The sequence below is a fragment of the Peromyscus leucopus genome, chromosome X (genome assembly GCF_004664715.2).
Source record: "Peromyscus leucopus breed LL Stock chromosome X, UCI_PerLeu_2.1, whole genome shotgun sequence".
Classification (NCBI taxonomy): domain Eukaryota; kingdom Metazoa; phylum Chordata; class Mammalia; order Rodentia; family Cricetidae; genus Peromyscus; species Peromyscus leucopus.
In genome coordinates, this window is record NC_051083.1 from 122297786 (window position 1) to 122313681 (window position 15896).

Here is a 15896-nt window from a genome sequence, read left to right on the forward strand (position 1 = left end):
AAAATAAAATAAGTCTCTAAAAATACCACAAAGAAATACAGGTAAATTGAAGTATAGTCTTGCTGTAAGGTGTCTTTCTGTATGCTGTGAATATGTGTGGCTCCCATTGGATAATAAATAAAGCTGTTTTGGTCTATGGCAAGAAAGTTTACAGTCAGGTGGGAAATACAGAGATACAGAGAGAAGGGCAGAGTCAAGGGAGACACCAGCCCATGCTACCAAAGGAGCAACAAGATGCCAGCAGGCCGGTAACGCCACGGCCACATGGCAACATATAGATTAATAGGAATGGGTTAATTTAAGATGAAAGAGCTAGCTAGAAAGAAGCTGAATCCATAAGCCATACAGTTTGTAATTAATATAAGCCTCTGAGTGACTATTTTATAAGCATCTGCGGGACCTTGGGGCTGGGCAGGGTCAAGAAACTTCCAGCTACATAGTCTTCTGAGATTTTTTTTTTTTTATTGGAAATAAAAGCCATACGCTCTGGCTCTTACACTCTTTCTATCTGCTATTATACAGTGTCCCCTGAGCTGTCATGGAAGGAATTTGAGTGTTCCAAGGTCTCTCACTCTCTGTGTAATGTCTAGCTATGGGTCTCTATATTTATTCTCATCTGCTACAAGAGGAAGCTTCTCTGATGATGGTTGAGCAAGACAGTGATCTATGAGTACAGCAGAATGTCATTTGTTGCTACATTCTTTTAGTCAAACAGTAATATTTGGTTTCACCCTGGCTCCCTGGGCTATCTAGTCTCAGGTTCTTGGTCACACAAGCAGTGTCAGGTCCCATCTCATGGAGTGGGCCTTAAATCAAGTCATATATTGGTTGATCAATCCCACAAGCTTTGTGCCACCATTGCACTAGCATATCTAGCAGGCAAGACACTATTGTAGATCAAATGGTTTGTGACTGAGTTGGTGTTTATGTTTCTACTTTGGTAGGGTGCAGAGTACCTTCCTGTACCAAAGATACTAGCTGTAGTTAGGCACCAGCTCAACTTCTCTATGTTCAAGAATTGTGTAAGTGTTATCTTTAGCAACTGAGCCATACTATCAGTTTGTGGAGATCAACCTATAGTTTTGGCAATAGCCTGGATTGCTTGGGGATTCCCATGGGACACCTTTGGCCAATAACTCGATTAGATGTAATCTGCTCCCAGTACTGGAAGCTTCATTTAGTGACAAGAGATGTCCAGCTGGGGCTCTGTCTCCCCCATTATTTGGCAATTTCCTTTACATTGCCTTCATATATGTATACATTTTAGGAAGCTTGTACTGTATTAGGTTTCTATACCACCCCTCAAATGGCCCTTAATTTTAACTATCTCTTCCCATATTTCCCCTCCCTTATACCATTCCCACCCCCGCTTAATCCTCCTGTTTTAGCCATTCCTTCAATCCATCCATAACTATCTATGCTATTTTCCTTTCCTAAGCAGAACTTCTGTCCCTCCTAGTCCCTTAATCTATACCTAACCTCCATGGTTCAATGGATTGTAGCTTGGTTATCATCAACTTAATAGCCAATATCCACATGTAAGTGAATACATACCATAATTGTCTTTCTGTGTCTGGGATATCTTGCTCAGGATGATTTCTTTCTATTTCTATCCAATTATATGCAAAATTCATTATTTTATTTTTAATAGTTGAGTAACATTCCATTGTGTAGATGAACCATATTTTCTTTATCCATTCTTCTGCTAAAGGACATCTAGGCTGTTTCCAATTTCTGAGTCTTATAAGATAGAGCAGCGATGAACATGGTTGAGCAAGTGTCTCTGTGGTAAGAACAAGCATCATTTGGACATATGCCCAAGAGCTGGATCTTGAGGTAGATTGATTCCCATATTCCTGAGGAACTGCCACACTGATTTCTATGGTGAATGTACAAGTTTGCACTACCACCAGCAATGTAAGAGTGTTCCTCTTACTCTGCATCTGTTTTATTGATTTTAGCCATTCTGACCAGTGTAAAATGAAATCTCAAAGTACTTTTAATTTGCATGTCAATGATGACTAAGGACATTAACATTTCCTTAAGTGTTTCTTGACCATTTGAGTTTCTTATTTTGAGAAATTGTGGTTGATATATTGTGCACACCAATAAACTTATCTGAGGGTCAGAGAACAGAAAAGCCACTATATTAAACACAGAAGTTAGGCAGTGGTAGCACATGCCTTTAACTCTAGCATTCCAGAGACAGAGATCCATCCAGATCTCTGTGAGTTCAAAAGCCATGCATTGTGACACATGCCTTTAATCCCAGGAAGTGACAGCAGGAAACAGAAAGGTATATAAGGCATGAGGCCCAGGAACTAGAACCTTTTTTAAGCTCTTAGCTTTTAGCTGCAGTTCAGCTGAGATCCATTTGGATGAGGATTCAGAGGCTTTCAGTCTGAGGAAACAAGATTAGCTGAGGAATTGGCAAGGTGAGGTGGCTGTGACTTGTTCTGCTACTCTGATCTTCCAGCATTCACCCCAATACCTGGCTTCAAGTTTGGTTTTATTAATAAGACCTTTTAGAAATTTGTGTTACAAGAAATCTCTGTTTATATCTGCACCCCATTTTTAATTGAGTTATTTGTTTTCTTGATATCTAGTTTTTTGAGTTCTTTATATATTTTGGATATATATATCAGATGTGGAGTTGGTAAATATCTTTTCCCATTCTGCAATCTGTTGCTTTGTCCCATTGACAGTGTCCTTTGTCTTCCAGAAGTTTTTCAGTTTCTTAAGGTCCCATTTATTAACTGTCCATCTGAGTGCCTGCACTAATAGTGTCCTGTTCAGAAAGTCAGCACTGTGGCAATGCATTCAAGGTTATTCCCCACTCTCTTTTCTATCAACTTCAGTGTATCTGATCTTTGATCCATATGAAGTTGAGCCCTGTGCAGAGTGATAAGTATGGATCTAGTTGGATTCTTCTACATACAGTCATCCAGTTTAACCAACACCATTTTTTTAAGAGGTTGTCTTTTTACCAGTGTGTATTTTGGGCTTCTTTATTTAAAAAGAAAAAAGACAGGCATCCATAGGTGTATGGATTTATGTCTGGATCTTTAATTTCATTGGTTAATAAGTCTGTTCTTATACCAATATGATACTGTTTTTATTACTGCAGCTCTGTAGTACAATATGAAGTTAGAGATGGTAATAACTTCAGCAGTTCTTTAATTATTTAGGATTGGGTTTTGTTTTTTTGGGGGGGGTTGTTGTTTTGGGTTTTTTTTTTGTTTGTTTGTTTGTTTGTTTTACGAGACAGAGTTTCTCTGTGTAGCTTAGCGCCTTTCCTGGAACTGCTTTGTAAACCAGGCTGCCCTCGAACTCACAGAGATCCGCCTGTCTCTGCCTCCTGAGTGCTGGGATTAAAGGCGTGTGCCACCACCGCCTGGCTTATTTATGATTGTTTTAACTAACTTGGGTTTGTGTTTGTGTGTGTGTGTGTGTGTGTGTGTGTGTGTATGTATGTATGTATGTGTGTATATTTCCATACGAAGCTGAAAATTGTCCTATCAAGATTTGTGAAGAATTGTGCTGGAATTTTTATAGGGATTGCACTGATATTGTATAGTTATACACTTATGTTTCTATATATCCATGGGTATAGATACATACACATGTTCAGAGACAGGGTCTATATGTGTCACTATATTGGCATATGGCACAAGAAAGATTGTGAATTCTTGATTACAATGAAGTACACAACAAATCTTCCAGATTTATAATTTGTAAATGTAGTATATAAACATCTTTTAAGATATTTTAACATAAAGGGTCAAATAATGGAATTCCCTTTTTACCTTTAAACTCTATAAGATTGCTCTCTGACAAAGATAAAATGAGTTCCAACTGATAAACGTTGCTGCCAGCACAACTGTAGCCCCAGTGACAGAAGCCTGTGAAACCCAAGGTGCACTTTAATGATGAGCCCTGCTCATTCTCTTCACTTGACCAAAGAAACCACTGGAAATGGCCCAAAGACCCACTGAGGGATATGGACAGGAATTTCCCAGAAGTAAATCCAATTCAGCTCGTACTTTGGAACAATTGATCAGCTCTGATACTTGCACAATCTACTAACAAAGGTCATGCAGCACCTGAACACCATCATGGCAGAATCACCGGGCCTCATCACTGTCTTCCTTTTGGGATATCTACTCAGTGCTGAATGTGCAGGTTTGTTTCCTTTTCAAAGCTACATTGAATATGCTTCTCTTTTAGATACAAAAAAATTAGAACCACAATTTTCAACTAAACCAAGATTCCATGACTTGGTGCTATAGTTTAGATTCCAGCAGGCAGCATGTCAGCTGGCAAATACGGGCTCTCTGGAAACTTCACATTTTAAAAAAGACCTGGAGCTACAGTGCTTGTGATGCATTTCTATTTAATAGATAGTTATTCTTATGACTTAACAATGTAATTCCTCCTAAAATTTCTGTGTCCTTGGTTTAAAAAAAAATGAAAGTGGGAAAATGTCTTAACAAAGAAATTGTAGAATAACCAGGAAAACATGTTAGTTTGTGATTTTAGACTCACCACCTTGAAATCAAAAGGGGAAACATCTAAACGACAGTGGTCTTATTTACCTAAAAAGTATTTATTGAATCTACATGTGTTTCAGTGTTTTAGAACTAGATGGTAAGGCATAGTTATAATGTATAAAATTATATATTTACAATTTAATTTCTCAGTTAAAATTGGAAGATTACCCTTTCTATATTAAGTGATCTGTCATGAAAGCTTCTACACAGATGAGAATAAATCAGCTCATCTGTGAGTCCACATGTTTCAGAACTGTTGTTTAGAGACCCCTAGTACTTACTCATAGACCTCTCTAGGGACATACAAGTATAAAAACAGCTAGATAGAGTAGAAACTTAGTCCATGCAAAGTATAACATATTGGGTTTCTGTTTGGTTTCCTTTTTGCAACAACAGTGACTTTACTCCTCAGGGAAAGGCACACAGAGAAAAACTTACTACATTTAGACAAACAGCCTGCTCCCTCAAGATGCATTTATCACACTTACTTGTCAACCTACTAAAATCATTTCTAGCAGCTGACAGTGCCAGGATCAGGGGTGCCAACCCTGAACATCCCCAGAAAACAGGCTGGTCTTCTGGTTCCCACTCCAGACATGATGTCAACTGTGGAATCAGACTGAAAGCCTGAAGCGATGACATGAAAACGGAAAGGTTAAACTGCTCTTGCAAAGTGGGCAGACTAAGAGATGAAAAATACATGTTGGAAAACTCATTATGTGGATCATAAAGTCAGGTCATTCAACATACTGCACCAGATTGACCTATGTGAGGACAAATGATCCAAACAATTTCTTATAAATTAGTAATAAGGTGATGGTGTGTGTCAGAGGACTGATGCCCATCAGAAGACCTTGGATGATGGAAAAATAATAAAAGAATCAAGATTTCAGATCTGGGGCAATAATGACTGGAGATAATCCTAAAGAAATGTTAAATATATGATCCTCAAACAATAGTGAGGAGAAAAGCAACAAGATTTTAGAGTCACTGTGGTCGGGGAGCCAAGGAATTGTCCCTGGAGTGGACAGTATTCATGTCTTCTGTTAAATTGTTGTGGGCTTCAAAAAGGAGACGCTGCATGTTCATGACTAGTGCCTTAGTGTGCCAATTTAGAATTGGAAATCAAAATCAGTCTGTGAAACAAATTTGGTTTTACAAAGTATACGGATCAAAACTGTCTTTTATGCATTCAGATATTAGTGCATTGCTGTTATGGTGCCTGGTACTGTGACTCTCTTGCTCCTCAAGGCTTGCTCAGCCTGCTTTCTTACACCACCCAGGGCTGCCAGCACAAGGGTGGCACAGCCCACAGTGAGTCTGACCTTCTCCCATCAATCATCAATCAATGAAGTGCACCACAGGCTTGCTCACAGGCCAATTTGATGGCAGCATATTTTCAAAAGAGATTCCCTCTTCAAAGTGACTCGAGGTTGTGTCAAGTTGATATAAAAGCTAGCCAGAACACAGACATCCACCCATCCACACACCCTACACACATGTGTGTATAATATCATATATATAATCATATGTATATAGAGAGAGCAGTAAAATTAATCACTAATATGAGCATTTTATGTAGATAGTAACCCTCACACAGAAAGAGCCACATCCACAATAATGTAAGTATTCCAGATGCTCTGTCTGGTTTGAATATTGGCTGTTAGAAATGAGGCAAGAAAATGGGGTGGGCCAGATCATCTAATAATTTTTAAAAGGCCCTAAGCTAAGGAAATTGAACAGTAGAGAGCAATGTGGAGGTGTAACAAGTTTAAGTGTAAAAATCACACCCTTCACTATGTTCTAGTGCTCAGTCTGGTAACACTCTAAGGAACTAATGAGACTCCAGGCTAGCCAGTCCAACCTTAAGTCTCTTGCAATCATCCAAAGGAAACAAATGTTCAAAACCTGGACAGTAGTCATAGAGAGAAGATGGACAATTGAAGTGATAATAATGAAATAGAGGTGAAGTGATTCAATAGCCACAGGTATATGAAAGGTTTAAGAGACAAAAATAGAGTGTCTGAAGGGTTGAGTATAGTGTGATGATACCAACATAGCACAGGCTCTGTAGGCAGACTTCTGACTCTAAATCCAGGCTGATCCTCTACTGTGTGACAAGGAGGAATCAGGAAATACATGAAGTCAAAATGATGCTTTCCAAGATTACTACCAATAATGGCAATGGTAATTTCCTTGCAGAGAGTGCAGGAAGGAAGTAAAGGCACTACAAAGCACATAGAAGAATTGGAGACGGGAGAAAGCTCAGAGGCAAAACAAAAAAACAAAAAAACAGATAGCATCAGAAGCTTGGGGGGAAAGTGAGTAACCAGGAATACGCTGGCTTGTAATTTATCTCAGAGATCCTGTCAACATGATGAGGTACACATCCTTACACTGCTGCTACACCCATTTTACATTTGGGAAAGTTAAGATCCAGACATTGTATGACTTGCCTATGTTCACACAGTCAAAAAGAGTCAGATACATGATTCAAATCCTGTCCAGTCTGATTACAAAGCTTGCTTTTTCATTCCTCCACACTATAAATCAGTACCATCATAGATGTTCTTCTATAGGAGTGACTTGAACCAAGCAAATGAATTGCTGTGGGAACTGAGACATAAATACACAAAGGTACCCTTAGACAGCTTGGTGGAACACACACCTGCCTCGCCTCGAGACTGCCTGGCAAGCAAAACACTAACAAGGAGTGGAATGAATTGGGAAAGTTGGAAGAATTACAGGAAGATAAAGTAAATTCAGGGATTGAGAAAATATTCCCAAAGGGATTCAGAGAGCCAGGATGTCAGTGGTCTAAAATTTTCCATAAAGGATATAGCTACCACAAAATAAGGTAATAAAATTAAGTTCCATTTCTTCTCCTCTTTTAGGTTAATGAGAAAGTAATACTAAATGCACTAGAAAGTTCAGTTTGTAATATTATCAGCTACATCGATGCTCTCTCTTAAGATTTATTTATTTATTATTTGTATTTGTATGTATGCACATGAGATTGAGTTTAAATGCACCACATGCATGCTGGTGCCTATCTATGTAGGCCAGAGGACATCTGATCCCCTGGCAGTGGAGTCACAGGCAGTGGAGCCACCTGATGTGGCTACTTATGTGATATTTATGGTGGGAATTAAACCCAGATCCTCTGTGAGATCAGTAAGTGTTTTTAACTACAGCCCCAATATTTAGAAAAAGGAGTAACTCTAAGCAGTTTTTCAGGATCCTGATATTGATTATGTACATTATATACATATATATACATATGTGAACATATACACATACATATGCATACACATGTATATATGTAGAGAGAGAGAGAGAGAGACAGAAAAACAGAAATAGATACAAAGAGGAAGAGGCAAGGAGAAGGAAAGGGAAGAAGGCAGAAAATTCAAAGCCTTCAATCCTCAAAAAAGCAGAAGTGTCCTATAGAGTAGGCAGTCATACCTAAAAGAAACCACATCATGAGTGTCAGTGAAATGCTTACATCACTGGAATTCATATACCAACTAAAGGCATCATGGGCCTGAAGATAAAATCAATTATGGCATGATTGTTCCTCGATATCATATGAGAGGAACTGAGATCACATTTGTAGCTGGCCTACAGTTGGGATTTTGTTGATGTTGTTGTTTAATATATTTTCATACAAAACATTTTTATCATATTCTTTCCCCTCCTCACTGAATTCCTCCTATATCCTTCCAATCTATTTACCCACTCAACCTCCAACTTCATGTTTCATACATATATATATATATATATATATATATTATATATATATATATATAAACAAAAAATAAAACAAAACAAAATCAAAACAGGCTTCTGTTCTTCATGGGATATTTGTTGCAAAGTCACTGGGAGACTACGTCCTCGAAACAGCCCAGCCCAGGTAATGATGGATCACCTTGCAAGGATCCTGCACTGAGCTATTTTCAAGTGATGACAAAGTGTAAAATTAACTGCTTATTTGAGAACTTCCTTTTTCATCCAAAGTTTTTTAAATACAAATACAGCTAAAAATGTGACCTTTTATTATTGGAGCTCTACTAAAAGTAAAATTGAATTTTAATTCCTAAATCTCAATATGTATACGGTACTGTGAGAATATCACAGATTTTGGCTCCATGCCCCAAAGAGAAATTAATTAGCTATAGAATTACTTGGATCACAAACAAATCTTTTCTTAAAAGACATGTTTTATTTTCAGAGTGTTTTCTTTTTTTCTCTAAAACTAAAGAAAGGTTCTTTTAAATTTCAGTTTTTCTTGATCGTGAAAATGCCACCAAAATTCTTATCCGTCCAAAAAGATATAATTCAGGGAAACTGGAAGAGTTTGTTCGAGGAAACCTTGAGAGAGAATGTATAGAAGAAAGGTGTAGTTTTGAAGAAGCACGAGAAGTTTTTGAAAACACTGAAAAAACTGTGAGTATACCACATCATAGCAAAGCAATGTGTCCCAGAGCAAAAGATGGAAACTTTAATTTTAAAAAGAAATGGGGGACTAGAGAGAAGGCCCAGTGTTCTATTCCAGAGGACACAGGTTGAATTCCTCTTTAGTTCCAGGAGATCCAACACCCTCTTCTGGCCTCTGTGAGTACTGCATGTACATGGTGCATGTGTGCATGCAGGCAGAACACCCATACACATAAAACAAAATGAAAACTATTTTAAAATCAATTTTTTTAAAGAAAGAAACTTGTATTTGAAATCTTAAAGTATCAGTATGTATTACATCACAAATGTTATAAAAGAAAGTGAATCCACATCAAAATACTTAAACACTGTCATGAAGTTGTCTTCTTTTTTTCTTACAGACTGAATTTTGGAAGCAGTATGTTGGTAAGCAATTAGTTTTATTTCCTAGCTGCTATATGAAACATTTGAGAATTGTGCTTTTTTTCTTTATATAAGTAGAGATTGTAAAGTCTCAGTAACAAACTTCAATGCAGAAAGAAAGCAAAAACAATTGCTGAATGAAAGTTTGCTCTCATTAGTGGAGTTAAAGATGCTGACTGACAATGTTTACTATGTTAAATCCTCCAAGTCTTGACTTACCACCGCTTCCTGTTGCCCTTTTGATCACCTCTACTACTACTCTCCTCATTCCACAAAGGGGATCCCTGCACATCCTAGCAGTGTCCCCAGGTCAGAGGAGTTATCTGGCTATCCCTGTTTGCTGACTCTTCCCAGCTTCTGCTAGGCTCACTTCCTTACCTTGCTCAGGGACTTTGCCCAGATTCCACCAGCTCAATGAGTCCTCCCTTTATCAGGTATTAATACTTCAACCTGCTCCCTGGCAGCTCTGCCATTTTAGATACTTGTGTCCTGGTCTATTTTTTTAACTACAGGTTGGGTATCCCTTATCTAATATACTTGCAAACAAACGTGTTTTAGATTTTGGCTTTGCTTTTTTGCAAGCATTAAATTATTTGCATATATGTAATGAAATATCTTTGGCATGGGACGCAAATCTAAATGCAGGACTTGTTTATAATATATATTTATGAGAATATCAATATATTCTTTAAACATGTTCCTTGAAGATCATGTCATACAATAATTTTAATAATTTTGTTTATGAAACTATTTCACAGCATCGAATTTTCCATTCGTGGCATCATGTTGGTATCCAAAAAAGTTTTAGATTCTGGAGTAATTTGGAATTTGAGCTTTTCTATTGAGGATACTCAATCTGTAGCATTTTTAACAACAATTTATTGTTCATTTTCCCACCTAATAGAATGTGAGCTTCATTTTGGCAGAAATTAGTTACTTCACTTGTTGATGGGTTCCTGCCACCTACAGCAGTATGCAATGGAGGCATGCAGTAAATATCTGCCCAATGAACTGACCCAAAGGAAAAAATGTAATACTTTAACAACAACCAATTTTATTATTTACATTATATCTTTGTACATTTTTAAATTTTGCCTGCAAATACAAATTTGATACCATTTAAATCCAGAATTAAGATTTTGAGGGAAGTTTCACAGATTCACCTCCTTCAGACTATCCACATGAACAGAAACAAATGAACTGGGACACCTAGTCACTGAGCTCCATTAATTTGAGGTCCAGTTGGATTTTTTACAGTTCCTTTCCTGGAGGAACTAGACAGTGTCATACCCTCAGAACTCACTCTGGTTTCTCCACATTCCATTTGAAGTCCTGAACGCAAAGAGGGAACCTTTGTCTCCCCTTAGTTTCAAGGATGAATGCTGCCATGCCCATTTCTTCCCGAGTTGCCCCTAAAACTTCATTCAAACTCTATTTATACTGGAGTTAAAACTCTGAAGCTTGTGGCTTGTTTTTTTTTTTTTTCTAATGCAAACCAGGGGTTTGGGGAAGATATACCTCTGTTAGTAAAGTGCTTTCTATTGCTTTGATAAACACATAACGAAAAAGCCACTTGAGGAGGAAATGGTTTATTTGGCTTTCACCTCTCACATTGAGGGAAGTCAGGGAAGGAACTAAAGATAGAGCAATGAAAGGAACCATGGAGGAATTCTGCTCAGTGGCTTGCTCAACTATGTTTCTTACACAACCCAGTGGTGGCATTACCCACTGGGAGCTGGGCCCTCCCACATCAATCATTAATCATTAAAATGCTCTACAGACCAGCCTACAAACAATTTGATGGAGGCATTTTCTCAATTGAGTTTCTTTCTTCCAAGATGATACTGGCTTATATCATTAGCAAACAAACAACAACAAAAAAAAAATGTTCAGCCAGCACAGATGAAAACCTGAGTTTAATCCTTATCACCCACCATTTTTGCTGTTTGTGTGTATTTGGTATGTGGTTTGAGGACTGACCACTTTGTATCAGATAGCCATTATAAGGATAATTTTTGGAGAGGTCATTCTCTTCTCTCAGCAGTCACCTATATGTCTTTGCCTAGGGGTGAGAATTTTTCCCCTTCCACGCTAACATGTCCATTGGTATTGCCATTGTTAAGATCTTGTTTATGCAGCCATTTCTAGGAAAGACTGTTTCACAACAGACTTTGGAGTATTCTGGCTCTTACAATCTTTCTGTGCCATCTTCTGTGATGCTCACTGAGCTATGCACACAAGAACTATGATACAAATGTATCCAGTGGGACTGGGCTCCCCATTATGTGTTGATCTCTGCATTGTGTCCAGTGGTGTTTTCTGTAATAGTCTCCATTTGCTATACATAGAAACTTCTTTGATGAGATGCGGTGGCTACACTTACTTGTGGTATAAGAATAAGATTTAGAATGTAGTTAAGGATTCTTCTGGTCTAGCAAAGTGGCAGTAGTAGATTCTCTTCTAAGAGCCATGACTTCAATAACCCTGAAAACATATACACACAAAGAACAAAAAGGGGTCTAGTGGGTTGTAATTAAATATTTTTGCATGGATATATACGTATGTGTGTATGTATGTGTATTTAACAATAATAATGAAAGAAAAAGAGATTATCAATTTTAGAGTGGGGAGCATGGAGAGAGTGGGAGGGATGTGATTTGGGAAGGGCTAGAGGATACAAAGGAAAGGGAAATGTTGGGACTATATTCTAATTAAAATGTAGTAAAAATGGTAAAATACAAAAGTAATAAAAATAGAATAAATGATACAAAATAAAAGCTAGGTTTGGGTGGTGCTTGCCTATAATCCCTGCACTGAGGAGGTGGAGACAAAGATCTCTAGGGCTTTCTGGCTAGCCAGCTTAGCCTAATCAATATTCTCCAAGTTCAGTGAGAGACTGTCTCAGAAACACCCAGGATTGACTTCTACACACACACACACACACACACACACACACACACACACACACACACACCAAAGAAACAACACTCATATCAATACTCACTCTAGCTACACTTGAACTCTCATGATCCCTTCACATCATACACACCAGCCCCAGGCACTGCCCAAGCCCCAGCCACAGCAGCATACTTTGAAGTTGGGCAATGGTTTTCCAGGTGAGCTAAATTCAATCTTTGCTATACCTTGATTACAAATGTCCATGAAACATTAAGGACATACTTCTGTCACTGCTATTTTCACTACCAAAACATAAACAACACAAACAAGAACAGAAAAGGAACAAAGCCCATGCTTGTTTTCATGTGAGTTAAGATTCCTACCTACTATAAAATTAACCTGTACTACTCAGAAATAGCCTGGGCCCAGGCTCCTTAGTGCTATGTCAGTCTCTAGTATGACCTCATCATACAAGGAGCCTGACTAAACCAGCATCCATCAGGCACCTTGTAGAGTACAGTTCACAGAAGCAGTCTATAGAATGCCTATCACATTTAACCTTCATACAGTCCCATGTGTGAAGCATTATTAATTCTGTCTCACAAAGAAGAAAACAGGTGTAGAGGGGGTAAGGGAATCACAAGACCTGGAAGAGAAACCAAGTTCTCTTACCAATCCCCTTCTTTCACTATGACCTTGAAATCTGAATGTTATTTTTCATCCAATAGGAACTTAAAAGTATGTTGTTGTGGTTGTTGTTGTTGTTGTTGTGGGCTTATTTCTTTTTGTTATATATATATGTGTGTGTGTGTGTGTGTGTGTGTGTGTGTGTGTGTGTGTGTGTGTGTGTTTTGTATGTGTGTCTGTGCAGCACATGTGTGACTGGTATGGAGGCAAGAATGGGGGTATCAGATCCCCTGGAACTGGAGGTATGAACTGACATAAACAACCATGTGTGTGGTGGGAACTGAACCCAGATCCTCTGCAGGAGCAGCACGTGCTCTTGACCACTGAGCAACCTTTTCAGCTCCAGAAGGCAGCAGTATTAAAGGAGAATCTCACTTGTCTTGTCTCCTGCTGTCTTTGACCCCTACTAACTATGGCTTTCTCCTGGCCTATAGTACACAGAGATAGGAACCCAAAGGAGGGCTAAATGCAAAATAAAACGACACTCATTTTGAAGATATGTCTCAGCAAATGAGTTTCCTATGCAGCTGGCTGCAAGCCCAGACCCTTTCACTGAAACACCCTAAATAATTCAGATTCATTGGTCTATAATATAAAGTGCAAATGTAGCTCGTTTTTAGACCAGTTCTGAACATCAATAATAATAAACCAGAGATAATGTATTTTGTTTTCATAGAATTGGAACAAATTGCAGTATCTGTGCAAAAGCACATTGGATCAAGGGGCAGAGAGGGCAAGGTCTAATTTTTACAGCAATCCAATTTTCCAGAGAGTTTATTTCTGAAAAAAAAAAAAGGATTCTAGTCCCTTAGTCAACAGAACCTAGACACGTGCTTCCATCAGATAGTAGGGAAAGAACATGGGACTCTACACAGTATATGTCAAGGAGTTTGGCTGTATATAAAGTATGATTAGTAACTAGAAATTTCTCTTTGATTCCTCCCTTTTTTTCTCTCTTTGATCTTTGATACCACTTTATCTCGTGGTTTTCTTTCTCATATGTGGAGTCCTACAGACCTAGTTAGCAAGTTTTCTATAGCTCAAAATACATAGCTCTCTCCTTCTGGTTAGATTCAGCCTATCCCCCTGAAGCTTTCTTAGTAGTATGAATGGAGGCCAAACACTAAGAAAGCAGACTTAAAGGTTCCCTTCTGTTCCTAACCCTTCCCCTCTTTCCTATTCCTTCTTCCTGTTTTTATGCTTGTTTGTTTGTTTGTTTGTTTGTTTGTTTGTTTGTTTTACTATCAGTGTCTTCAAAGACTGTAAATGTAGAAACTTCAGAAAACATAGAGTGGAAACAGCAAATCTATTCATAAAGCACATCCAATAGTACTTTTAAGTTGCTGATGGTGCACTGAACATTGTTGCTCACTTGGAAGCTAAGTGGTAGGCAGAAAACCATCTTGAAACTTCTGGCACCTTCCCTGTTGTCACAGACCCTTGCTTCATATGATAGGTAAGTGGATACATTTGCCCTGTGCCTGGGCTGCCGGTTCCTTGAATGGAAACACCTTTATTGTCTAACATGGCTTGCTCTGCAATTCTTACAATAAAATGGCCTTGTATGAAACATGGATAGTATTTGTTGAAGTGGTTCAATTTGATTTGATTTATGGTTAGCCTGTTCCCATTCCATGAAGAAACATGGACAATCCCTCTCGTTGTCTGCTGATTCAGTAATTTCCACACAAATGCATCTTCCCTATTCCCTCGGATTGTATGCCTCCCTCTGTGCAATTTCCAGGATGGCATTGGCCTTTGCTGCAGTGGCTTCTAGAAACTCGGGAGAACAGGTGCATCGCTTGCCCATCTGCAGTTAGCTTGCAGCTTGGTAGTTCTTCCTTGACCCTAAAAATCAGAATCCTAGCCTCATATGTCTACTCACTTTATCTGATAATTCAATTTCTTAACCTGTCTTAAAGATGGAGATCAGTGTGAGTCAAATCCTTGTTTAAATGGTGGAAAATGCAAGGATGATATTAATTCCTATGAATGTTGGTGCCAAGTTGGATTTGAAGGAAGGAACTGTGAATTAGGTAAGTAATTGTTTTATTATTCATAGTCCACAGTTTCCTTTTTAAACCAGATGAAACAGGAAATTGAAATATTTATATACCATACATTTATCTTAAAACACACTTCAAAGCTTATAAACATTCACTTTCTCTGTAGTCAGTTTCCAGGGTATGAATTCAAGCTAATATTGAGTGGTAATGTCCCATTCCCTTTACTTATTAATCCTTAATACAGTCATATGTGCTCAGTACCATTATTATTTCCATTTTATGAACATTAGAAGACTGCAGCACCAACATAAGAGGTATAAATGATTGAGCGAGGAAGTGAACTTCAGCTGAACTGTACACAAAACTCTGAGAAAACTGCACCCATAAAATGGTTTGAACTTGTGACTGAGTTGCTGTCAATCTAGGCAGAGGCAGTGGATAATCTATAGACCTGGGCAAGACAGGCTCCCATGTAATAGGAACTCTTCCAGATGAACAAAGCATTTTATAAGTTAAATTTGTTATAAAGATCAGAGATTGTTCCTCAATCAACAGTATTGATTATATCAAATAGTAACAGGAAAAAAGTAACTTGCAAATGTAAGATTTTGGGTTTTTTTCTTCTCATAGCCTACAATATTTCTTTTTTTGAGATTTTTGTGATTTGCACAGTAAAACCCGAAGTCCTTCTCCTACTTGGTATTGCAGTATTGCTGACATTGTGACTGAGAGAAGCATATGGTACCAAGAAAAGATTTTGCACTCTGAAATTCTAGGAGAATAGAGGTACAATCCAAAAGAAAGAATTTAACACCACAGGCTACATGGCTAAAGATAAAGAGTAGAAAAGTATCAGGACACTATTAAGGCTGTATGGCCACCTCTCTGACAGATG

General features: G+C 38.1%; 1 protein-coding gene across 1 annotated transcript in view; it reads left to right on the forward strand.

The window, feature by feature from the left end:
- Positions 1–4062: 4062 nt before the first annotated feature.
- F9 (coagulation factor IX) overlaps positions 4063–15896 on the forward strand; it is a 30699-nt gene continuing 18865 nt past the window's right edge. The window contains exons 1-4 of the mRNA XM_028854232.2: positions 4063–4182; positions 8833–8996; positions 9389–9413; positions 14918–15031. Coding sequence (XP_028710065.1) covers positions 4095–4182; positions 8833–8996; positions 9389–9413; positions 14918–15031 — 391 coding nt within the window. The 5' untranslated portion in view covers positions 4063–4094. The remainder of the gene's footprint in view (positions 4183–8832; positions 8997–9388; positions 9414–14917; positions 15032–15896) is intronic.